The 27968-nt window shown below is 37.0% G+C and overlaps 1 protein-coding gene across 1 annotated transcript; it reads left to right on the top strand.

Moving 5' to 3' along the window:
- Positions 1-3307: 3307 nt before the first annotated feature.
- LOC117338915 lies at positions 3308-27968 on the top strand. The gene is made up of 9 exons (XM_033900279.1): positions 3308-3585; positions 23193-23304; positions 24172-24311; positions 24648-24753; positions 25150-25377; positions 25960-26187; positions 26387-26647; positions 26991-27230; positions 27833-27968. The coding sequence occupies exons 1-9, from the start codon at positions 3411-3413 to the stop codon at positions 27966-27968; spliced, it is 1626 nt and encodes a 541-aa protein (XP_033756170.1). The 5' UTR covers positions 3308-3410.

Genomic DNA, 27968 nt, shown 5'->3' with positions numbered 1-27968 from the left:
ACAAGTCCTAGAAGGACGAATCAGCTGTATGGTGTCCCTAATCTCGCCGGCAAGTCCTAGAAGGACGAAACAGTTGTATGGTGTCCCTAACATCGCCGACAAGTCCTAGAAGGAAGAATCAGCTGCATGGTGTTCCTAACATCGCCGGCAAGTCCTAGAAGGACGAAACAGATGCATGGTGTCCCTAACATCGCCGACAAGTCCTAGAAGGACGAATCAGCTGTATGGTGTCCCTAACATCGCCGACAAGTCCTAGAAGGACGAAACAGCTGTATGGTGACCCTAACATCGCCGACAAGTCCTAGAAGGACGAAACAGCTGTATGGTGTCCCCAATATCGCCGGCAAGTCCTAGAAGGACGAAACAGTTGTATGGTGTCCCTTACATCGCCGACAAGTCCTAGAAGGACGAAACAGCTGTATGGTGTCCCTAACATCGCCGACAAGTCCTAGAAGGACGAAACAGATGCATGGTGTCCCTAGTATCGCCGACAAGTCCTAGAAGGACGAAACAGCTGTATGGTGTCCCTAATATCGCCGGCAAGTCCTAGAAGGACGAAACAGCTGTATGGTGTCCCTAGTATCGCCGACAAGTCCTAGAAGGACGAAACGGATGTATGGTACAGTCTAATTAGTTTAGACTCGACTGTGTACAACTTTTAATTGGTTTTGATCTGTGCTATTATCTTGTGTATTTGTGGATAATTATTTGATCTGACAGGTACACGATGTTTTTCATTAGCAAGTTACTATTACAGATAAAAAACAGATGTCTTATTTAATCGTATACATACACGCTAAAGAATAAACGTACATAATATCCCTCTCAGTGGGAAATCGACTTGGCATTGTAAGTGATGTAGGTTTCTCTCTATTATCGATGGTTTATGGAAATAAATAAATATTTATTTTATAAGTAAGTAACTAGAGAAATACTCATATACATGTACAATGCATATTCCTCGGGTCATAATTTAGAATGTTGGACAATCAAAACAGGTTATAGACCGACCAGAGAGCATGCGATTGGGACAGCCCCTATCGGATCAGCTATCTTAAACAGTACCCACGCATGAATCTGTGCCCGATTTCTTTCTCTTTGTTCTCTCCTCCTTTACTCTCTTTATTCATTCTCCTTCCTCTTCTCTTTCCTCTTTCTCTTCTACTTCCATCTGTTTTTCTTCCTTCTCTGTCTTCACTGTCTACTCTGTTTCCCCTATTTCTTCTTTCTTTCTTTATTTCTTTCTTCTCTTTTCATTTATCTTCCGACTTGATGAAATTACGCGATGGAACAACATAAAATAAGAGTCAAAACATTGGAAATTATTATTGTTATTCTCTTTATTGCCTCCAAAAATGAAGAGTACAAAGGAATATAGAACATATTTACAAAGCTTTCAGAACAATAACATAATAAACATTACATATACAGTGGAACTTCGTTAACTCGAAGTCGACGGGACCACGAAAAAACTTCGAGTTATCCGAGTGTTCGAATTAAGCGAGTTATCATTTTTGGTGAAAAGTTTGGTCAATATTTGTCAACATTATATAATCATTATAACTTCGCTCTGTCGCTCATCAGTTTAGTGTGAAGACTGGTCAATACATGTACATATATATGTAATGTTTCGTTATGTCACTTGTGATTTGGTGTAGTTTTGCCGATATACAGTCACGATAAAGTTTCTTTCACTTAGTCACTTCAGTAACGATCTGATGTGCAAGTCATGTTTGCAAAAGGTAAACGATAAAACGGAATTCGACAAAATAACAAGTTATTAATGTCAAAACAAATAACCGTTTAAGTTTAACACAGATTGCATACAAAACGTAACAGAACCATTACCTTTTATTGGACATATATAAAATACTGTTTGATCGGCCTACTTACTTTTTATTGATAACCACGCCATTTCCATGTGTATTAGCACCGGAAGTTGGGCTGCGCATGTGCGTATAAAATGTTACTGTAACTGAGTTGGCGTTTTATCCGATTTAATAGACAGCACTGACCGTTACAGTTGTACTCTGAACACCTCGGCAGTAATTACGCTATTGTTTCAGCAGTTTAAAGATTTAATAGGCGCCGGTGACTGTGTCATTTCTACACCTGTAAAAACATCAGCCGGGTAGATCTACCGGTGTGTCAGAGATTAGTTCCGCTTGAGCGAACGGGTAGATGAGTTGTTGACTATCGTGTGTACTGATATCGGCGACCGCCTTGGGAAATTACCTGATGTAAGTAAAGCAGTACTTTTTATCACCAAGACTTGTTGTTATAAGATTCAACCGACAATTTCTTTTATGAATTTATGAAACACTTATAATAGCATGTAGTTTAGTAGTGCCGATATGTTCAGTATTACAAACGGAATTTAGCTCTTAAAAAATGTCGGCGTTTGCCACCGATCGACGAAAATTATACTTCGAGTTATTCGAACATTTCAAGTAGGATTTTTATTGTTGGGACCAAATTTTTACTTCGTATTATCCGAGTTTTTCGAGTTATCCGAATTCGAATTATCCGAGTTTTTTTTACTAAGATAAAGAGAGAATTCGGCCGGGACCGGCGAGGTACTTCGAGTTAAGCGGGGTATTCGAGTAATCCGAGTTCGAGTTAACGAAGTTCCACTGTATACACTTTATATGTATGAATTTGCATATAAAGTGTAAAATAAATAGAGAGCATTAGGGTATACCTAAATGATTTACACTTAATTATAATATATTGATACGTGATACATAATACTATTACATAACTATATAGACAATCAATGCATCGACGAATTTGTAAATACACTAAATAAAGGCGTCTGTATGTAATATAATCTAATCTACGCGGATTACCTTGATATATTCACGTTAAGGAATAGACGTACACACATATATAACATCCCTCTTAGTAGGAAATCGACTTGGAATTAAAAATGTAAGTGATGTAGGTTTCTCTCTATTATCGATTGTTCATGGAAATAAATCAATGATTAATTCATAAATAAGTAACGAGAGAAATGCTCATATAAAATGCAAACATCTCGAGTCATTATTTAGAACGTCACCCCACGATCCACCCTACCTACACACAAACCGGTATACAATGGTAATGAGTTAAATATGTTCTCACCACACATGACTGAGGGTTGAAGGTCACCCACATTGACTATAGAAAGATTAATCTAAACATGTCTCACCGACTTGGTCCAATATTAACTTTCTAACGTTTTATATGTCCAATCAAAAAGCAGCATGGTTTTATAGAATTGGGCGCTGTTCATTTAAATATGAATGCCACCCGTACGTTCACATGTTCCATATATAAGTGCGCGAGATCTCAGGTCATTCGTCCACCGGTACCCGGCTGGCGAAGCACACACTGTACACACTTAGGCAGGAAAAGAGCCTGTCAACATGAGGGGTACCGTTCTTCCCCTTACCCTGGGGATTTTAATTTTGGGGTCCGTCCCCGGAGTGATGCCAGATGGTCACGGGGGTTCAAAAGATAGTGCACAAATGGAGGACATGATGAAACAAATGGACCCTTACGATGCCCTGCAAGAAATTATCGGTGATCGCAAAGCTGCCGGTAAGTGATTAGCTCTATTTCTCTACCTATGAATACCGCCGATGCGTGTAGGTCGTGTATCAGTCAGCTGTTTAGTCGCTCCATCCGTACTACTAGCCCGGTACCAGGGGTGCAGGTGTCATGAGGTGTAGCTAAGGAGTCTGTATAGAAATATATGCATGTGCAGTGATCAATAATACCAACCAATTTATAATTAGCGGTTTCTGGTATAGTGTATATACTTTTTTTTTTTATATAAATGACAATGGCCGCTTGCTAACCGTAATAAAATACACCGGTGTCATTCCATTTATATATAAACAATACATGTAGCGAGACATGTATTGCTTAACGAGTAGTTACGTAATGTGTATGACATGTATTTCAAGATAGCGTTATTGATTATACATGTATGATCAGTCGTCAAGTTTATGATCTTCACTGACAATATACAGTGTATTGTTTATTTATTGTTATTATCAGTTTTCTTGTTGTTGTTCTAAGCGTATGTGTTCCAGAACTCGGGCGCCAATAATTTGTGCATATATGTATAAGTTATTCACAAATTGGGCAACGTATGTAGCAATGGCTTTGAAATTATTGTCGGTGCTTCAAAGAATTTATAATCAGATTAAATATTTTAATGACATGCTGAAATGCAGTGAAAAACATATGTATTCTACATTAATGATGGAGTTGTCTCCCGTGATTGGTTTTTGAATTCCACTACAACTGAAGCGTGAGGTGACAAGTCTGAAATAGCTTAATAATAGATACGGCCACTGAGGGGTTCATTTTGAAAACCCCATTGAGGAATCGTATACAGAGTTTGCATTGAAATTGTTCACAATTTTTGAAGCGTAGAAAATTAAAGGACTCCGCTATTTTTCAAGAAATCCATTCAGAGTTATGCAGAGGACTCTAAAACTGACTCCAATTATAGAATTACCAGTGCAATTTGTGGCATATCGTTAATACCGACCATTTGACAACATTACATAATTGAACAGGTACTGTATACGGCCCTCAAATATAACATATTTAGGTACTATACGCCCTTAAAAGATCACACAATATTATTGCATTTAGGTACCATACACCCTTAAAAGAGATCACACAAGATTATTACATTTAGGTACTATACACCCTTAAAAGATATCACACAATATTATTACATTAAATTCCCGTAGCATTGGTAAGACCATATTACATCAAGTTAGTTTCTCCCTGACCCTTTCACCAGACGGTAGACATATCGATGCACACGTCACACTTGTGTTTGCAATATGTCGATTTTCTGGTGTATGGACTAGAGGAAACTCGGGCTATTATGTGAGCACACGATATGTATCTGTATAATATCACCAGCGCTAAAACTGTGTCCAATGGCTCGGGGTTAGTAGATTTGGTATGTGGATAAGTAAATATTGTTGAATATTTGCCTATCGGAAAGTAAGGTTTTGATTTTCCTTTAAGTAATTTAAGATGCTACCAATTGAGAAGCACCTTGACCTTCACTGTGTCGACTTTGAGCCAGTGCATTTCGACAAACTGGTGCGTGAGACCAGTGATGTTGAAGCTTTATTTCTTGTTCTCGGCTCTCGTTACTCTGCAATACGCAGTAACACGTCCACGGGACGGACATTCACACCACGCCAGGACAGTCACCAAAGCAGAATAAATACATTATGTATAAAACGTTTAATACATGTATAAAGGCCGAGTTTGTATGACAATATTGAGTCTGAATGCCAGGTAAATAAAAACCTGTTTTGGTAGGCCTATATGAGACTGGCAAACACTTCGATCCCCCGGAGACTTGTACATATACTAAAGAGGTCCATCACAAAAATCAATGGAAATGTGTTTATATAGGTCAAACGCTCTCAATCGATAGGTAAATACCGGTACATGTTCGTGTGTTCTGATGAAGGCAATTTATAGCGCAACAGCAGGTAATGCAGTGTTTTATGATAATGTTTTAACATCTTTCCAAATCCTCATCATTAATTATGACGTCACTCCTACCACAACATCACAATGCTAACTTCTAAAATGGAACACTTTCTATCCGACATTTTTTTGAAAGTCCCTATCTAGTTTCAATCTGATAGAACAACTAATGTATGGACCAAAAAGAGATCTTGATCTCGCCTTGCCCTCGGTCAATACGTCTTTTTTGGGGTAATATGCGTACTTGATAACTACTTTTAGGTGTAATGCTTCTTGAAGGAAGTTTTTTAACCTCACTTTCAAATATAGTTTTCATTTTTTGGCAAACATCAACAAAAATGTGTTTTTCAGCCGTAAATCATTTTCTTACATGCGTACCACACTTATGGTATTATAACTACCAAGAGGCTCTCGGCATTTTAATGTTGCGTTGGAAGCTTTCGTTGTATCTACCCAGAGTTGTCGCCCCTTTCAGGGTAAAGATATTGGTCAGATTTATTTTTATCTCACTTGCTACGAAAAGATGCGGAGGCGAAACTATGGTGTTATTTATCCAATGGCAGCGTAGACATTTCATTTCAAAATTTTGCGTTTAGATACGTTTCTCAATAAGTCCAACCTAAACCAAATCTGGTACACATATAGTTACATGTAAATCACATAATGCACATCGGAACATATCTTTCATTTACGGAATATTATTTGAATGTTTGGTCTGGTCTTTTAAATTTTATGTTTAACCAAGGTTTTATGTTAAACCAAGTTTCTCAAAAAGTATCTTATTCTATTTCCACAAAACCTGGCATACAGTTGAACTGTAGTATGGACATCTCAACCCCGTCTATGGGTCAAGGCGGGGGTCACGTGAAGGTGGATTTTCATAATTAGTGATTTGTGATTTGTTTTCATTTCGTTTGCAATGTCATTGTGTTGACACATGTCTGTAAGATATGCAGGGTGCTTATGTAAATATACTACCACTTTAAGATTTGTTTTTGTTTTTTAGGAAACAGTTATAAGTGCATTTTGGAATTTACTGAAAACTTACAAAATAACGACTGACAAATCGGGACAGACAAGACATACAGTTAATTCGTGTTAGTTGTTAACATGTTTCATTTTCCCATTTCATGCAATTGCTTACATATACCTCAAATCGATTGAGGATACTATTTGCCTTTACGTCGACGGGGAATCTAAATGTGATAGGACTACCGATAGTACATTGGAATGCATTGACATTGCGGTCTTTTAAAGTCTTGTATTATTTCTTCTAAAGACACTATAAGGTTTCATTTTCCGAACACCCTCAAAATTTCGTTTAAAAGACCTTTCTGACCCAACACACGTGGGCTCACTCGGGTAACGCCCGGACGGGTTTTGTACCGGTTCTGAGGTCATTAACCTAATCATATGTAAAAAAGAAAGGAAAAGAAAGAAAAAAGTTATTGGGCTGTCAAGGCCGATATTATATAGTCACTACTTTAAGTTAAATAGGAGAACCGCATGGGTTAATGTAACATTTTCAGTTCTCAAAAATGCATATTTCAGAGAGAGATTCAGAGAGTTTTTATTTTTCATTCGGCACACGTGTGGAACAAGATATCACATTTCTACAATAGGGATTCACATATTCTTAGATATTATCTTTGTACCCATGGTAAATAGAGTGATTCACATATTCTTAGATATTATCTTTGTACCTATGGTAAATTTTGTGATTCACATATTCTTAGATATTATCTTTGTACCTTTAGTAAATTTTGTGATTCACATATTCTTAGATATTATCTTTGTACCCATGGTAAATAGAGTGATTCACATATTCTTAGATATTATCTTTGTACCCATGGTAAATAGAGTGATTCACATATTCTTAGATATTATCTTTTTACCCATGGTAAATAGAGTGATTCACATATTCTTAGATATTATCTTTGTACCTAAGGTAAATAGAGTGATTCACATATTCTTAGATATTATCTTTGTACCCATGGTAAATAAGAGTGATTCACATATTCTTAGATAATATCTTTGTACCTATGGTAAATAGAGTGATTCACATATTCTTAGATATTATCTTTGTACCCATGGTAAATAGAGTGATTCACATATTCTTAGATATTATCTTTGTATCCATGGTAAATAGAGTGATTCACATATTCTTAGATATTATCTTTTTACCCATGGTAAATAGAGTGATTCACATATTCTTAGATATCATCTTTTTACCCATGGTAAATAGAGTGATTCACATATTCCTTACCATTATCTTTGTACACAGTGAGACTATTTTTTTCTTATCTTAAACCAGTTAACATACCTCGTCATTCTATTGTTGGCGCGCGGGTTCCTTTACAGATATACACCCTAATTTAGAACTATAATTTGGTACGTACATGTATATTTATACAATGATAATGCGGTGGTCATGTTATGATTTAGTAATTTATTTTTGTCAAGTTAAACTAATTAGGATGCTCACAAAAATAGAAGGACAATGATTGTCGAGCCTTTTTGGGGGTGCATTGTCAACAATTCGAGTTTGAATTTAAAACACCCGAAAACAGTATATATAGTGTTGAATCTCTTGATCATGGGAGCAAATGAGAATATCTGGGTTGCAACTTAAAGTGACGTTTTGCCACAAATTAATTTTGAACCGACTTGTGTTGAAATAGAAGCAGAATTATTCAGTCTTCCCTTATTAGCTGGCGGGGACATTTGTGTCACATCTTTTACCGGTGAAAATGCATTAAACATGAAGAATATTTTGGCAATAAGATACCTATCAATAAAGATATTACTAATAACTGTTATTTATTATCATATTTTTAATTGTTAATTTAGCATACCTTTGACATTGTTAAACGTTACCACCAAACCTAGCCCTAGTTCCCTCTGGCCCTGATACCATGTCTGATGTTGACCTACTAGACATGGTGTCAGGGTTAGAGGAAACTCGGACTACGTGACAACATGCATCAGTACTCTCCGCAAGTTATTTTCCAACGGGATGGCTGGTACTACAGTTTCATCTCATAGGAGGAAGATATATTGATTTCGACATCCCGTGCATCAGTTTATACTTGATATACAAGTCTCTGATATAACTATCAATATTGATAAACTCAATTTCGTGAAACTTTCACTGCCCAAACTAGAATAACATCAACTCAGATTGATATAAGTATTCCTATACTTTTTTTCTGAATACCGTTCATATTCTTGAATATAATGAACGAAAAGTAAAGAAATATAATAAAGTATGGTTTAACTAACTCGACTCCAAATACCCAGTCGGGTTTGAGAGCGTTTGTTTCCCTGTCTACTGAACCTTAAAAAGCAACATTCGCCTTAATTTGTAAGACCGAAAAAAATACTATGAACATATAATTACTTATAATCTCTCCGATTGTGTCGTCCAAAGGACTTTCGTTCGAAGTCGTCTAACTATCGTGTCCGCGTGGTATGGTGGGTGTGCAGGGAGGCGAAAATCTTCCCAGGGTGGGAAGGAACATTCGGGAGCAGTTTTTCACCCAATGAACGTTAGGTGGCGATATTAATAGAACATGGTATTTAAAGTAAATTGTACTGGTAAGAGACATTGACACGGTTGGCTGGACATCAGTGAAGATTAATAGAAATGGCAGAATGCCTGAGTAATTTACAACACGTGAAATGAAAACAAACTCTTAACAGGCTAGACAAATTTAACTCGGTTATATATAGCATTCCATATACATGTATATACATACAAACATGTTTAAACTATTGGAGCATTTTCTTTAATCGCTTGAAAGAGTACAAATAACATACGATGATTTGTGATCCATCACCATGATACATTTCCTCGATCTCTGATTTACCTCGTTCTCGTTTTACTTTCGTGACTAGGATAGTGCGTACTGCATGAAACGCGAGCCATGTGACCCGAATGTTGAAGCCACTTGGAGACCGGTACATATTATGAAATAGCTCCCTATTTAAGCAAGACAACGTCTTGTTTGTTTAAAAGACTTTAAAGATATTGAGTTACAGCGGAACTTTTAGCAGTATCATAAAAGGCCTGTCTAATGTATAGCTGTAAAGAGAAACCAACTCTGACGTTCGTCAAAGAAGGAATTTCGAATATTATCACCGGGGTTGTTGTGTAAGGCGTACTTTGAGTAACTGATTTAGGAAAGAGTCAAAAACGAGGTCTTGGCAATACCGTTTGCTTTATTAGTGTTGTGGAAGGCCTGTTTTTTTTTAGTGGAATCACAAATCCACACAGGTTTTATGCTACTGCATGGATTTGTGATTCCACTAATTAATAATCTGTTTGCTCCACAAAATGATATATACTTTTAAAAAGTACATTTGCCATATGTTGACTTGTTGGACTTATAAATTTAACCACAGGGAATTGACGCGAATTCCCAACTCATTATGCATATTACATGGATCTCATCTGTTGGTTGATGATTTGTGCCAAGTCCCTCTGTAACAAGCTTTTGGTTCTGTGTTCTTAACAATATACAACGGTATCATCTTCCTTTAACAGGAAACAATTTATCTTACCTAAGTGTCGACACTAAGTATATCTATTTTAAAATCAGGAATTGTGGTGATTGGACTTGTCAGCAATTCAGCCAAGACTAAAGTACAAACACTCCATAACATAATTGTGGGCTGTTTCAATAGACTACCCGATTGTTAGCCGAATAGTGTGTATCGAATATTGGTGTACGACCTTGATTGGTTTTAGGAAAAAGTAATTATATATATACATAATATGTATTCGATGTTTCTATCAAGATTAAGGGAAACTACTAGAATTGATGGTTAGTATCTGACAAATCAAGTGTAATGATAATATATTTGGAGATATTTGGCGGACACAGTCTGCTTCTTACTGGGGTCGTCACGATAAACGATCAGGCGACTCCATTCAGTCCATCACGTGACTTGTGTAAATATATACCTTATTCACGCAAGTGGCATTACAAGTGTCAACGGTCAACTACATGTATGTCAAGCTTTATTTATGGGGAAGGGGGGGGGGGGGGGGGGATTACATAAACACATTTTAGTTTAAATGCATACATGTTACTTAATAAACATTGGGTGAGCTGCGGTTTTACTGTCTGGAGAGCGACGGATCCAGTACTTTCTCTGGACGTCAGGAACCTCCAGTTATCGAAACCCTAGAAATCTGCCCTAGTTACGAACGCCTAGAATGAAACCATAGTATTTGGAAACAACCACTCCCCACTCAATATCAGTTATTCCAAAAAAAATAAGACCAATTAACATATTTATAAGCAGCTTTACTAGAAATAATGAATTCAGTTCTCAAATATCTTTTCCACAATCACTTATATAACCTTGAGCAGGTATTGTGCTTCACCTTCATTTGAACGTGACGTGGTTGTCAGAGAGGTACAACGCCGCCAGTGACAACCCCTTATTATAAGGACGTGTGATATATATTATACTTACATACACAGATTACGGTATCTCGTTACAGACACATCACGACACCCCAGTGTGTTTCAGGTCTCTAGGTCAGAATATGCAGGATAATCATTTAACACAGACTCTTTTCAGATAAGTACGGACTCAGCAGTCATTTACCAAACCAAAAGATCGACACGACATCATCTGATTAACAAATGTCATTTTAAAATGTTCTTGTCTCTTTACATAAAAAGTAAATATGTTCGAATTTAGAATGCCCATCTTCAAAAAATATTGTACTGTCATTGTCACGCTGTAAAATTATGTCGTATCAGATTGGGGCAAACAGCCATAAAAAATAAAATCGGCTTATCATCAGGATTAAATCTGACACAAGACAGACAATTAGAGACTGGAGTCCTTGGTCTACAGATATACCCCTTGCGATCCCGATGTATGTTAGCAATTTAGGTACACTTGTTTGTTCGAACAATATGACAACCTATTGTTATAAAATATCAAGGTAACGTCATTCGAATAGATTCTTGATCCTTCCTTTCAAGCAAACGAAATGCTATATGAAAAGAAATGTAATTTCTGGAGACATTTCACACATGGATTTAAGGAAACCGATTCGGGACTGTTTTAGATGGTGCCTCAATCCCAGGGTGCATTGCGATTCCAAGGAAAGCATCCCACGCATAGGGCATTTTATGAAGACATTGCACGCATAGACCTGACGAAATGTTGGTTGAGCAAAATGACATTGGGGCAAACGGTTAAATAATATTTTGGTCGACGTATTTCATGCTGTTACGTTTTAATTAAAACCACATTACTCTCTACTAGTGCCAGCCCCATTAATGACGCGTAGATGGCAGGTCTTCAAAACGCTTACTTTATTATTTGTGTTCGTAAATATTTACCGATTTCCATAAGACCTGCGGATTGTTTGCTTACTGACTAAACGATTGGTTCAAATATAAATATCACGTGATGTCTCTTAACACGAAAATAGAAATCGTGACTGAGCATATGAAGGACACGATTTTGAAATGATTTCATAACCGAGAATTTCTTCGGTACTTATTCTTGTGAATTTTTTTCGAATATTGAAATCAAAACGGGTTGCCGTATCTTCGCTAGCCAAGGCTTCCGATTGCGTTCCATTCCATGCTCGTGGAGGGTAAGGCAATCAGAAGCTTTGGCTTGCGAACACGGGGTTACTGTAGTGTTGGGAGGACCAACCATCGTATGTAGAAATGTATGTTGCCCCCTGACTTCGCTAGCCAAGGGTGTTCGATACGATACTCTCCTTTTCACAGTATCGTATTGAACACCCTTGGCTAGCGAAGTTGGTAGCCCCCTGACTTTTCAAACTCACGTGTAGCACAACCTAGAAACATTAGCATATCAATAGCAGAAGTCCCGCAATATGATCATGGCTTCTGCTATCGCACAAAAAACACACAGTATCTATTAAAACACATAGTATATATTAAAAAGTACGTGACCCACATGATCAGATATAGGATGTTCTATACAGTGTTTCACGCAATGACTTCTTTAAGTTCTGCGGGGAAATGTCAGTTAGATTCGGAGCCTCATTGTACTCGATCAACCGACGGGTGGCCTGCTGTGTCATTTCAGCTTTAGTACGCTCGACCCGGACGACTTGGTCTAACTTCGATTGAATCTATTGATATTTATAGAGGCAATCTCAAATACACATATAGGTTCATAACTTTTAGCTCAGGTGGTCAGATACTCACCCCCCCCCCCCCCCCCAAAAAAAAATTAAAATAAAAAAAATATATAAAAAAATAAACAACCAATACCACTTTAACAGTTAATCATCCGAACGCTCTTGCTATCAACAGCCACATGTTCTATTGTGGGACTTGAAACGAATACATCCGTACTATTGGGATTTTCTGCGAGGCTTGGTCCCAATCAGTTCCCAAGTAATAAACCCCCCTCCCCCTCCACATTCAATTATAACCATAAAAACATTTAAATACGATTTCTATGATTTAAAGGGCGAAATATAGTTAGCTGCAGCCATTTGATTGGATGTTCACAATTCTTTCCATATGACCTGAGCTATTTTATTGTCAATATTCAGTGATTTCTATTGGTTAATTAAAAACAACAGAGGATGCTATGTTTAGCGTATTTTGTAAGCTGCCTTCTAATACCTCCTCCTGGAGATCCTCGTCCCCAGTTTTATGGTGTTCACCACCAGACGACAATATAACAATAATTTGCTGTGATGCGACAAGGTCAGCTGAGTTACGCAATCAACAGACCACCGTCGTGCTGTTCGATGACTATTGCACGGATACTAAGCCATTAAAATTCAAGAGCGTTATAAAACCGTCCCAATTTTATACCGAATACTAATTACATGGTGTTTGTCCGCTTCATCCAGCTCTCGCTCTATTCTTTACTTGAGCTATATCAACATTGGCGATAAGTAGAAATGAAAATATTCTTGGGTGTGAACTCTTCGGCTTCAAGGTACGGTGAACTCTTCAGGAGTCTGCTTTCGTGTCTTCGGTTGTTTGCATAATGTCTTAAAATACAATGTTTACCAGTCCAGCTAACCCGCAATATTGGAGTTTACATACTCGTGCTAGAACACGTCCGTAGACTGACTGGAAAATTATTTTCTGCAATGGCTACAGCCGGCCCATCTGTTAGAACAAACTATTGACACGACGGCAGTGTTAATTTTATATACACCAGGGAACCACGGTTCGTTACTGATGCAGGGTTTTGTGTAATATTTAGTATGTGTTTATATTAAAAGTTTGATATTTGTTTTCATATTTATTCAAACGTTCTGAAAGCATATTGATATCGTCCTAGATGTCAGGTAGACACTTGTTGGCCTATTGATCATGGCGGCGGGGTAGAATGGACTGATTTTGACAGTTGTTTGTATTTCCCCAAGTTAGTTGCCTAATTGAGTATGGTACCGGTGCACTATCATCCGGTTTTTTTGTATATTATCACTGATGTTCATATGCATGGATACTTGCAGAATGTAAAAGTTTTGTAAATTTTATTGTCATTTTATTTAATGGCCCACTCCCACATTTTCACGCTGTTGTATTGAGTACAATGACAAAGAAAGGAAAAATGCGCCGGGTGTACAGTTTGAAGTGTAGTGTTCACCAAAAAAATATCCAAGAGGCAAACGTCATTATGTAGTTATTTCCATGCATATATTTTTTATTATTATTTTCCCAACAACGTAGCTTTTAGTCGGTAATACAGTAGTCGGCAAATCTCGGCTGATTCCGGTAACCTTCATCAATTGATGTGGATACGAAATTTGCCGAGACGTGACAAGTGGATAACATGTCACGTCTTGAGACTGGAAACCGACAATATTGATGTGTACCCATGAAACTGTTTCTATTGATATGTTCGTATTCCTTCGCGACATAGCCGTCAAATAGTTCAATCGTAATACCTCGGCATAGTCCGTCAATGTACGAAAGTTATTCCGAGATTAGACTGAATTATCGGTCAAAATTAGCCTCTTTGTACTCTAGTGTTCTATTTCTGACCACAGGATTAAATTTTAATGTTATTTATACACATGGCCTCGTGACCACAATGACCGGTATCAATAGAAGACCTACTCCTATAGTGGCCTTGTTTGTCTTGCTTATAGATGTTAGTTTTTGCAAGGCATCAGTAAACTCCTTTGTAGTTAGTTATACAATAGTTGAGTACATGTTTGGTTTGAGGGTCGCTGTTGAGTTAACTGTTACCATCCAGAGGCAGAACTATTTGATTAAAACAAAAACAAAAAAACAACACATTTTGGACTTTTTATGTCAAAACTAATGTCAAGATTTCTGTGAAAGTGTTGTTGGTATACACCCAAGACCTATGCAATTGTTTGCTGGTGGATGCCAACTCTCGTGAAATCTCGCGTGTACGTCTTATTTTAACTACGCTGTACACTGTTACTTTACCTGTGGGCTTAGCATTTCACTACAATCACGAAGATTTACTTTTTTCACTGAGAATTTGAGAAAAGTGGGGGCAATAAAATGGGAATCCATGCTGACCTAGGTTTGAAACGTCCTATCCAAGGCCATGTCAGCTACTAGTTCATGGCCTCCCGTTATAGTGTGTTAGTGTTCCGGAATTAACGACGACCGTCCTGGTTTAATATGTTGTAGCTGTACACGGTTCAGTGCACTCGAAAATCGTCTAGACTAAATGTAGACCATAAAAGTTGACAAATCATCTCGGGTTTAAGCTTTGAATGTGAATTTAGTGGCATTCTGCATTTACAGTGTACAATTAACATCGACTTAAAAGATAGCACTGATATGGGATTTTTTTTCGTGAATGACTGCACAGAAATTATAGTATACATTTCCAATGCAAACGCATTTGTCTTCACCCACGATGGATTTTACAAGGCCGCAGGACGCAAATCAAGGAAATGGAACAAAAGTGTAAACGTCATTATTAAAAATGAAACTCTGCACAAGACATCGTGTGTATATTTGGGGTTTTCGTGAACTTGTTTTGTTTAAGTTGACTACAGGGACTTGTCACATATACCCAACCCCCTGATGGCAACACACTCACGTCATAAGTTTCTCGTCATGTAATCCTTTAACATTGTTGGAGTCACAGGGACTTGACGTGTTCCTATGACCCAGAATAACAAACTAACTCTATGTTCCAATCCTTAGATCACTCTAGTAATGATCACATCATTGGATTATGTTACATGTTGGGCTGTAGAAAGGTTTATTAAATGATCTAAGGATCGGATCAGGACACAGGGTAAATTTTTCATTCTTTGTCTTAGAAACGTGTCAAACCCCTGTGATTGGAGTAACTTTCCTTGATTATACATCTAAATATATATATTGATGGACATTCGGTGAGAAATTATGTCAATTCCCTGCGAAACTGAGCAGTGTGCATAAAACCGCCATAAAATTTATACACAGTATTTTCAGTATTAGAAGTTAAAGCATTAATTTTATTGATTTAAGGTTTTAAATTGATGTCTATCGATTTAAAAGTGCTTTAAAAACCATTACGCGCACTGAAGTACTTGGAAAGCTATACAAATCTTAGTGACAGGTTTCTATCATTTAACACAATCTCTATAAAACGACTTATATATACTAGAATAAGTATGGTATATTCATTTCCTTGCCGCTCGAAAGTGCTATGGCAGTGGGGTGATTGTTATCGGCCCCATGTTAGCAGTGGTAATATTTATCGAGATGGGTCGGTAATGAAGCGTACCTCGACTCGTCATAAATAACTGATATACCTACATATATGGTTGAGTGAATAGGTATTACTCTTAATGTGGTAATGGAATGTGTTGAGTGAATTATGTTGAAAAGTTTCTTTTTAGAGCATTACATAAATATGCTGTAGACTGGGTTTAATTTATCTTATATCGAGGGTATTTAAAGGTCAAGGTCGTCCGCATCTCACAAAAACGTCACAGGGTCAAATGCAGTTTATCGTCATCTATCGCATAGGCAAACGTCAAGTTAATAGGATCACGAAAATACCAAAGCTAGTTGTACCAATACCGGTATCAGTCTTGTAGAGGAGGGTCCAGGTTGTATCTAAATCTGCCTGATAGACAAGGGTCAAGGTCATACAGCATTTATTTCATAGAAAATGTCAAGGTCGTACCAACATCTGTCTCATCGACGAAGGTCAAGGTCGTAACAACATCTACATGTATACAGAACACAAATATATATGTCGTATCAACGTCTACATAGGACATTTGCCGTGCTATTTTTTGTTTGTCTGACGTTAAAATTATGGTCATTACCTCAAATTGCTAGCTTAGCAATGGTGGTGAAGAACCAGGACAAACTATTCAGAATTTACCATGATTGCTGTTTAAATCAACCGATCAAAATGTTGATGTCTGCTAATATCACAAGTTTTAGAAAGCTAGTTCCGGATATAAATTCCATGAATTTTCATGTTTCTTCCTGCATATATAGACATGTTTATAGTGATTAACTCACAACGTTTGCTCTTATAATGTATGATGTTATCAAAGCTATACACATAGCCAGAAGAATGGTGATCACATGTGGAAAAGAATTTGGAACAATTAATAAAAAAAATGCATATCCTGAGTAATATATGTGTTTTCTTTCAAACATCAGTAAGTATTTTTTTCCTATCTATAGTTGGAGCCATTTAGTAACGAAATACGTATCGTATCTGATTAGATTTGTAAACGTCTACTTATCAAACATGTCTTTAGCTGTCTTTTAAAAAGCGCCCTTTCCTCTGTGATTAGAGGATAGCATGTCATTGCGGAGACGGTTCGCGTCCTTACCCTTTTACAGGTGATCGGGTGTACAGTAACGGTCACGATTTCTTTTGATTCGGGTTTATTTATAAACATAGTTTGCGATTTCGGCTTAGATTATCTTCTTTTTTGTGTGAATGCGTTAAAAACCTCCCGTCGTTTGCCGTCCTTCACTCCCACAAGCCGTTGATCAAAACATCGCGTGTTAAATTCCAGTACATGAAATCCTTGATGAATGTCTTTATAAGGTTGTGAAAGAGGACACATATTTAGTAATAGATATATTTGATGCCAAGTAATGAATATAAAGTCACGTTACCCATCATTCTAGTACTCGTCAATGCTGTTAGTGAACACACGTTTATAAATAATTAAAGGGAAGCCAGAAAATACACAGAACGGGTCTAAAGATATATCTTATATACAGAAGGAAGGCGCTATCATACAAAATTGTAGTAAGTTTTGTGCTTATTTTTTTTCTATATTAGATAATTTCGAAATATGAAATACGTGTGTATGTATTGAAATCGGTGCTACTTTTTGTAATATTTGAAAGTGGCATACAGCGGCAATCCTATGGTCTAAAGTCCACCATGCAGCAGAGTTTATCACCATCAGCCAAATGTGCCTTTTTTGGAAGCACAAGTATTTTGAGACTTCGCAACACAGGAGTTTGGTACAAATATCCCACCCCGCGTTCCGTATAAGTGTAGTAACTATAAAATATAAAAAAAATGGACTGCATGATGGGAAATTTGACTAAAATCTTTGCGTTTCGTGTAGATGTTGCCATTGTTTTTTTTATATTTTACCATAAAACGTTCTCATAGTTATCCTCCGCGACCAGTATTGTCTCTCATCTCAGAAACTTGACAATTGGTTATGCATCCTTTTCCATCTCGACCTGTATTAAAAGAGAAAGGTCTCTGTGATCCCGATTTATATACCACCATTACATATTTGCTGGATTTCCCTTGTTTGATGAACGGTGATGTATCACTTTAATCCTATAATACTGCAGTCAAGTATCATCTGACCTAACACCAACTATATGTCAATCACAGGGACAACAAATGGTCTTTGTCATAGGACATTGGCACAAATTCACAACCCCAATGTCGTATACAACAGTACACTTACATACAGACTGTGGGATTGGGAGTTTGTGTCAAATCCCTGTGATCACTAATACTTTATAAATACTCTATAGGTGTACATGCACCTAATGTTATGTACCAGAAGAACTGATATTACGGAGATCTATACCCATAGGTATACTTAGTTCTTGACAGCATGCCTAACTCTGAGGGTGGCTGTACGAAAAGAAAAAGATGAATGGCTATATTCCCACGGAGGGTTTTGTCAGTCACGCGGGTGATCTATAGCCCGATTGAAAGTTGATGTTCAGTCACCTATGTATGTTTACAGATATAATAGTTCAAGTTTAATGAACTGTTTTGACTACTAACAGGTACTTAAAAATACACAATCCAGTCTGATTAAAAATCTAATGTAAAATTTCCCTACATAGATAAGAGTTAAAGCCAGGTTTCCTCATCAGTCTTTTGAGACAGCAAAGCCGCCCTTACGTTTCAACGATATCCATATGACGGTCGAATGACCTTGACTGTTGATGGCGCATCTTCATATGACCTTGACTGTTGATGGCACATCTTCATATGACATTGACTGTTTGTGGAGCGTCTTCATATGACCTTAACTGTTGGTGGCGCATCTTCATATGACCTTGACTGTTGATGACGCATCTTCATATGACATTGACTGTTGATGCGCATCTTCATATGACTTTGACTGTTGGTGGAGCGTCTTCATATGACCTTGACTTTTTGTGGAGCGTCTTCACGTGGCATTTGTATTTGATGATACATGGGTTTTTTTGAGATAATGTCTTCTCAGTGACTGTCTTCATATGACCTTTACTTTAAATGGCGCCATCTTTATAATTATGACCTTGACTTTTGAAAACATATAACCTTGACAATCAGTCACTACAGAGTATGGGGACGATAGGCGTGATTTTTCACCTAAAATACTCGTCTTCACAGGAAAAGTCGTGTTTACATTTGTAATATATACTACAACACCTAGCTATTACGATACATTGTACCTTGACAACCGAGTATGTTCTCGTCATTAACGACGAGTTTGTGAATGTTTTTTTTTTTATCCTGGCTTCTTACTTTTATGTTTTCAATTATCTAGTCTAAAATAGATAACATAGTATAACCAATGAGATATTCTTCTGATTTTAGATGGGTTCGAATGTGATTTTCAGCGTTCGTAGCGTTTACCGAGCAATAATTCTTCATGAAAGCTAACTTACCAACAATGTGTTCCCCCGAAAACTGAAAATAATAGTTGTACGCCATCGTAATAGTATACTTGCAATTAGCTCAGATCTATTTAAAATACAAGGTTAAGTTCAAGGTTTTTTGTTCACCTTAAGTCTGGCAGATAATCGGTTTAAAACACGGAACGCTTTGTGAAAGAATTCGATTTCACATTGTATGTTGCTACCGTGAAACAACCATCTAATTGGTCACTTGTAAAATGTGATGTCAACCACAGTTCAGTCTGTTAGACTTTAAAGCATTTTAGAAAATTTCATTTTAGATTCGTGGTACAATAGAGTATTAGTATTGTGCGTCTTCTCAACATTTGTGTATACATCAGACGGACAGACAGGTAGCTATTTTACAACTCACTTAAATCTGTACTAAGTTTATTTATATTGATGGGGGTGGTTGTGACAGGTGGACGTTTTGTCAGGGTTAAAATGACCAGTCCGTCGCGCCATCGCTAACTTGATGCTGATGCAACGTAAGCTTCAAGTGGATTATTCAAACATGTTACAAACATTAACTGAAATCTCGTTTGGCGGATGCTTGTAAATATAGCGTGCTTATTAAAAAAATGCGACAATAAAGTGATTTTCAAATTAATTTCTTATATTGTGAATATTTGCGGTTTGGGTTTGTAAAGCTCACAAGCCTTTACCACATTAACCATGGGCCAGGGGGCGTTTGGGTATATGTTTACGAAAAGGGCGATGAATCGAATAGTGAAATGCTTTTGTGCCTAATCATCCCATAGAGCACGGACAATGGCCAATCCCGGACACCGTGCAACCCTATCGTACTCCGTTTTATTGGAGCCGACAGTTGTATCCTGACTTCACAACTAAAGGGGTTACCGTCACCCAGTGCTGAAGCATGCGTTCTAACTTTCATAGTAGCACTCGATTTCAGCTCGCGCGTTTGAACAGATATTAGGCTAGTACCTCCAGGGATAAGTAAAGACATGACCCTGACTCATAGTAGGTGTACATTTGGTTAAATCGACAAAAACACTTATGATTATCCAGGCAGTCGCTGTTATTGCCGGTACTGTGTGCTACACATCGCCAAAAGGAAGTTTTCTGACCTTGTCCTGTATCAAAGGTCGCATGCGTTCACTTCATCAATATACACTTTTCGTGTGAGACATCATTATATCGTCTCTAAACGAGACTTGAGCCTCCATATTTACCAAGTAGCTACCTTAATGAAAGAGCCTCCAGGACTCGGTGGTCAGGAAAATAACATACAGCTCCCCAGGATAGACTTGTTTTTGTTCAAAGTTTGAAGATTTAATAACTTAAAAACTTCCAACAAGAATTGGTCAAGAAAGTATATTTAGTATGCAGAGTTAAAATGCCAGCTATCTTATATATTATATTTATTTTAATTCACTTGTCATTTTGTCCACACGAACATGGAATGTTTAATGAACGAGATATGTCCAGTTGACCTCCATCTCTCGAACTACACACAAGAAATACACTTCAACATTTGGGTCCAAATCCCAACAGAGTAGACATCTATGTTTTCCTATATACATTCCATGTGGTATTTTTAACATAATAAACTTGTTTTCGTTCTGTGATTAAATGCCTGAATGCTGCAAATCCACACTCTTGATGTGGTGATTGGCCATATAGCTAAAAGATACATCTTACTGAGTGCCTGACAAGAAATGTAACTTTGTGATATATATAATACGCTAGAAAGTTACCGATCGGTTAATGTGAAAATAACATTAGATTAAAAATGAAGCTCAATTTTTTCTCGAATTAATCACGACCACCTTTTGGGAAAAACCTTTAAAATATTTCAACCATAACGAAATTGTTGCCGTCGACATCGGTTACAGATGGTTGAGTGTTACAGATGGTTGAGTGTTACAGATGGTTGAGTGTTACAGATGGTTGAGTGAACTACTTTCGTAACCTCTGCTATCACGGGGTGACCACTTTAAAGGGACATGAAAAGTAAACATTTTGTACATGAAAATCTGTTTGCGAATCAAATATAATTACACAACGTCAGAATTTGTATATTAACACTAGTCTTGTTTCTGTTTGCTTTTACATTCGGTTTTTAAAATTCGCATAAACAAGTTACATAAAGGTTCCATTGTTGGAGAGGTCAACTCCTGGGACGCCTCTATATATAGAAAGTTTCATGGCATTATCATGTAGTTCACTCATGCGTTCACAGAAACTATGATTTAAATTTTGTGTGTGAACAAAAACGTCGTTTTGCATCGCTTGCAATCAAAATATTTTTAAATGAAGCTGTTTTCCGGCTTATATGTGTAATCTAAAGATTGATCAAATTTTATCAATTAAAAAGTACTTCAGAGGATTCCTCCGTATACTGTCAACAGCCGGTCTGATGGTATCTGGGTGGTTCTACGTTCAGCAGTAACAGAAAACTTTAAGAAAAATATCTTTCAATGACATTTTTGTCCAAGCTCATTTAAAAGATTTTCGACCATGATAATTCTGGAGAATTTAAAACTCTGAGAAATGTCCTATCTGGCCCGAATTATACAACGTGTTAAAAGGGTCCCTTAACGTGACCATAACAAAGCATTGTTGGAGGTAAGGAGAGATATTTGCTAAGGAGATTTCCAGAAAACTCTATAAAGAGTTAATTTTGAAGTATTCATGAAACTTTCATCAGCCCCACTCGAACATGCTATCTGGGGTACCTGTTTTTTTCCCTATGTAATTTCTGTGGACTTTTATCGAAACAGATGTTCTATGCTTTCTCGTATAGAAAGGACAACGGCCTTCATAGGATTACTTCCCAACCTGTTTGTGACAGTTGTACAGATGGGTAGACTGGTATGGGTGACCTTTTATGGTATGACATTAATATGCGTATCGCATCAGACCGAGACGGGCATGTGCCCGGTACCTTTGTACTCTTTTTAAAGTGTTGCGAAATGCATTGGTTTTATGTCGAAACGGTGTAATTTGAATGCCTTCGGAGTGTGAAGCGTCTCAGATTTGTATCTTTAAAATCTACAGCCCTACAAAATCACGTGTTACGAAATAACCGTTTTATATCTGCATTGCGTTACGTAAACATTATCATGAGCCTGTAGCATATGTGTATCTGTTGGTACATATCTTATATGTTTACAAGATGCATTTGTAACACAAAACACCCAAAAGACATGCAGTTTTATATATGTTTTATAAGTTCACACAAGTAATCTTGCAAAAATAAATATTATCAGATGTACTACATGTAAAATGTTTTACAAAATCACAAGAAGCATGTTATTGATATTTATAAATAACTCCACTGAATAAGTATCAATGTATATGGTTAAACAAAACATACCAAAGTTAACAAGCACAGCGGACAATGCAATTTTGCGTAGTATAAGTAATTGGAATTAGTAAAGGGAGGTAACTCATAAATATAATGTAGCATATAGCCTTAACGAGCACTGACCTTTATTCAAATATTAGCATTGTCATGTCAGTCTATTCAGCATCAATAATTATGATAAACTCTGTTTTGTTATGTTTTATCAGGGAAGGGATGTAACTATATGAAGGCACAGCTTTGTTTCCTGGGAATGGCAGAAGCAACCGTCAAAATCCTGGGTGGAGACATGTCTCGAGAGGACAAGAAGATGACCTGCGGGTGAGTAGCATATAGCTGGATATGTTGATTTGTACCGTTATTATTGATAATTTTCTCGCCTGTGACAAAAAAAGTCGCGAAAGCAAGACTATATGAGTTACTTTCGATGTCGGCGGCGACGCATCAGCATGTCACTTTATTAATGAAAGTTTAGATCCGTTGTTTAAAACGTTTAAAGGGTGGTCAAATTCATCATTAATTAGGGAATATCATCAATAATTTATGGCCCAGTATTCTGGGTATTAAGGATACTGGGAAACATTAATGGCAGGCGTTTTGCGTTAAGCTTTAGTTAGTTTCTCAGCTTAAAAAGAACCAATGTTATTCTAACCAAATCTGGATACAAGTCACATTGCAGTAGAAGTATACCCGCAAATTCATCATTATTTGTGTGATTTAAAAAAAAATCAGATTTTGATTTTTTATAAGTAAATAGTCAAAATGGATGAAGAAGTTCTGTATCGTATTAAACTAAAGTCCTGTAGCTAAGAGTAGTAATATTAAGGTTGATTGTCAATTCTATTGTAGGTCTCGGATCAGAGACGTATTATCTCAGTGTTCATGGAATACGTGATATTACATTGTGTATACGTAGTACTGACTATTGTTATTAGGAGGGGGGGGGGGGGGGGGGGGGGGGGGGGGGGGGGGTATTTATATGATAATACAAGTATGTCCATATAATATATGGCGCTCACATGCTACCACTTAATTGTTTTGAAATAGAAAATAAATACATCTTATTAAATTCTGGAGATCGCTCCCAGGCCAGTCACGTGTGAGAGATACATCTTTTCATGTACTATTTTTCATTTATAATAACTTATAATTACTGTATTAAAATCGTTATCAAACCTTCCTTCACAGGCAGGTACATCACCACCAGGAATGCATAGAGGAGAGTATGTCGGCCTGTCCCGAATCGGACATGGACTGGCTTGGTATGCGGGCCTTAGAACCTTACGTACCCCTCCTTTCCAGTGTAGCCAGCACCGTCTGTATGGAAGGTATGCAGTCGCAGCAGGTTCTCTGCCAGAACTCCGGCAGTTTCTCTCTCTAATTTAGTGAAACAAGCAGTTTTGTTCTGTATAATATTGATATAAAATCATTTTTATAAAGAAATATTCTTTTTTTTTCAATATATATGCTAGGAAATGTAACATATTGCCTCTGAAGGGAAAATAAAATAAATATGTGCAAGGATCTTTAATGAGTTAGGCTTAAATCCCTTCCTAGAGTGGCCTCCCTTTATATCATCTTCATGCATCTTTTCGCGGGAAAAATAAATCAAAACAAACACCAGCTCGGCAGCTGACCATGATCAACATGAATTACTTTTATAGATTCAGAACGGAAAGATATGGATGGTTGCGACATGGAAACGGCAGGACACTGTCTCATGGGTTTCTTCTACGTAGCAGCAGATGCCTCTACACTTTCGACATGCTGGTATGATAAAATTTTAGACAAACTGGGTCGGTCTGGTGAAAAATAAGCTCACTTGTGTTAGGATGTCAAACCACAGGTGCCTGACTTGTTTTATAAAATAATATATATACGAGTTCATATAATCAGTACAATGAGTGACTATCATTTATATGTACTCTTATGTGTTATTATTTTATAAAACGGGTCGGGCACCTGTGGTCAAACAAGAGAAACCCGGCCTTGTCAGACATTTTTTTAAGCGATGAATGAAATTATAAACGTTTATTAATTTATGATGTCAGGATACCTATAATGTTGAACAAAGTTTAAGTTTGTTATTAATCATTTGGAAAATTAACCTTGGCCAATTTAATGATTCAGTTCAATGCAAAGTTTTTTTTCCCTTTCCTCCTTTAGGCAGTCTCTCCACTCCAGTGGTTGTTTGGAATCAGCACTGAGGGAATGCAAAAACCCTCATGTCCAGCGAATGAAGGCAATTATCACCAACCAAATACGTCTGACTGCATCACTCACATGTGTTGAACCATCGTGTAATCCAGATGTTGCATACGAATGTCTCATGTCGGCCAAGTATGCAGCAGACTCTCCACTGGCTACAACATACAAGTCTCCAATCTTGTGCGGGTAAGTCACCACCTTCGAGTTCCTGTAAGCAACTTCTATTATATAATGAGTCTTAAATCTTGTTTTTGTTAATCATGCCTGCATGATTATTTAGTCCCCCACTGGCTTCGAATTCAATTTATAAGCTTTCAATCTTGTTTGGTAAATCTAACCTTTTATTCCTCATTGACGAAAGAAAACAAAAATAATAAGTTGTTCCTTTTAGTTCTTTTTGATAAAAAACTTCCAAATCGAAAGATGTTTAAAACACTAATTAATCAACAAATTATTACGACAGTATGTCCTAATTAATATAATCAGGGAATCTTTGACTAGATATAATGAACATGCTAAACACCTTGCATTGTACGAGTGTCACATGGGGAACTTATCTGATTGTCATGTGTCTACCCTGTGTGCATGCATGCTGATCTATTATGCAAGTTTCTCGTCCTCTGGCATGGTTGAGATATCACATATACACATTTACATGTTAACAGTTGATGTCCACATATAAAATAAGGTATAGCACTTGAAATTATGTATTGTAAAATGCATTCTGAACACTGACCTATTTAATGATGGAGATTATTTATATTTCAGAACATTTATGAATGCTTTAACCTGTGCTGTAAACAACACCATTGGATGCGGCAAGGATGAACACTTTAGTGAGCTTGCCAATGGAATTCTACACCTCCACAAAGCTATCAAAGTAGTCTGCCCTGCAGATAGTAACTCTGATGTTCCGGAAAATGCCCTCACACAGAATGCTATAGCCATGATGGCCCTCTCAGAGAGCCCATTCATCCTCCCTGAAACTTTCTGTCCGTAAGTTTTGGTGACCTCCTCCTCGTAACTGGACATGTTTATGGCACTGTTAACTTCTTACATTGTCAGCCTATAATATTGTGAATTGCAGTTTTAATTATAAGTGTTATTGAAGAAAAGTGGCCAGTAGTCTAGTGACCTGTGGAATAATGCAAATAGTAAAATATGTATCATAAATGTTTTGTTTATCTACTTACAGTTATTATAAATATGGAGTACATGAACTGATGAAAACATCACTGAAAGAATTTTCTTTGGGAGATATTATGAATACGAAGATGGTAGTCAACAGCGTTGTAGGGGATTACTGCAAGAAGGATATGGAGATGGATGATTGTGAGAGGTGGCAGATGGATGAACCCATCTGCGATGTTTCTCAGGCTGAGATGTGCGTCGGTATTGCAGAACTGTCCTTCCTTTTATCTGAAATTGATGTTATTGGCAAAGAAACTGTATGCCAGTGAGTATTTTACTTATCTTAGATGAATTGTGAAAAAATGTTGTGGAGGATATAGACACACAAATTTAATTCAAAGAAATAGCATTGGAGAAGAAGTTTAGTGGATCCAACTTATTGTTTCTGAGTAAAGTATCATATTGAATTAATGGGTTATTATATATAACTAAGTAAGCACTATCGGCCCTATGAATTTTTAAGTTGACAATATGATAGGTAGATCTGGTAATGTGTATTAAGGAAAGATTAGAACGAAATACAAAAAAAGGGTTATGTAATGACTATAATAAAAAATATATAGCAACGAATTGATACACCTATAACCCCTGTATGTTGTGATATCCAGGGAAGTCCACAAGCTGGCAAAGTGTGTAAACAGTAAGATATCAGGCTGCAGAATGGATCAACTACCACCTGCCAACTTTAGTTTCTGGTACATCCTCGGTGAAGTGGCAGAGTTCTGTCCCCTACAAGACCTCCTTTCGTCGTCCTCATGTAATCAGGGCAAATGTCAGACTATGGTGGCTCTGGATCAGTGCTTCCCAATGGTGTCAGCGGATGATTTAAAGAGTGGAGAATCCTGCATGTAAGGGAGTAACACTTTTTTGTAGGGAGTAACACTTTTTTGTTTTGTTTTTCTAACCCTTTTGTTGAATAATAATTAAAACTACAATACTGAACTATTCAATTGTTATTCAATAAACTGAAAATTGAAAAAGTTTCCTTTAAAAAATGAATTAATGTTAGATTGAATTGAATAACAGATACATAGAAATAACATTTTGACTTTTTTGAAAGAATTGAGAGGGACACTGTTTAATTACTGGGCTATTCCCAAATTTTGTATGAGAGTCTACAGTCACCGGTTATTTGATAATTGTTGAGGTCGCATCATGAAGTTGATCTGCCAGTTATGTCATCTGTATAGAGCAAGAAATTTCAGTTCATTCTAAGTAATCAGTTTCAGTGTTGTATGCATGACAAGAATAAGTTCTGGACAAGAAATTATGGACCATAAAAATAATTGAGTATTAATATGTATTTGTTAAAACTTTAATCAATAAAGCTGAAATCAAATGATACAATTCCCATTAAACACCACACTGTACCATTAGGATCTTTAACTTATTGAAATATTGTTTCATTAAATGCTGTACCTGTGATGCTGGAAACTGTTTGATTTGCCAGGATGATAGAGAAGACTATGAAGTGCTTGAAGCATTACACCAGTAGCTGTGTCATGTCTATGGGCATGGTTCCTCTGGTCTACACTGCACACCATTACCTTATGGAGCATTATTTGTTATTCAATATAGAAGATTGA

This window comes from Pecten maximus, chromosome 12 (genome assembly GCF_902652985.1).
Source record: "Pecten maximus chromosome 12, xPecMax1.1, whole genome shotgun sequence".
NCBI classification, from domain to species: domain Eukaryota; kingdom Metazoa; phylum Mollusca; class Bivalvia; order Pectinida; family Pectinidae; genus Pecten; species Pecten maximus.
Note: the sequence above shows the minus strand (reverse complement) of the source record. Positions and strands in the feature narration are given on the sequence as shown.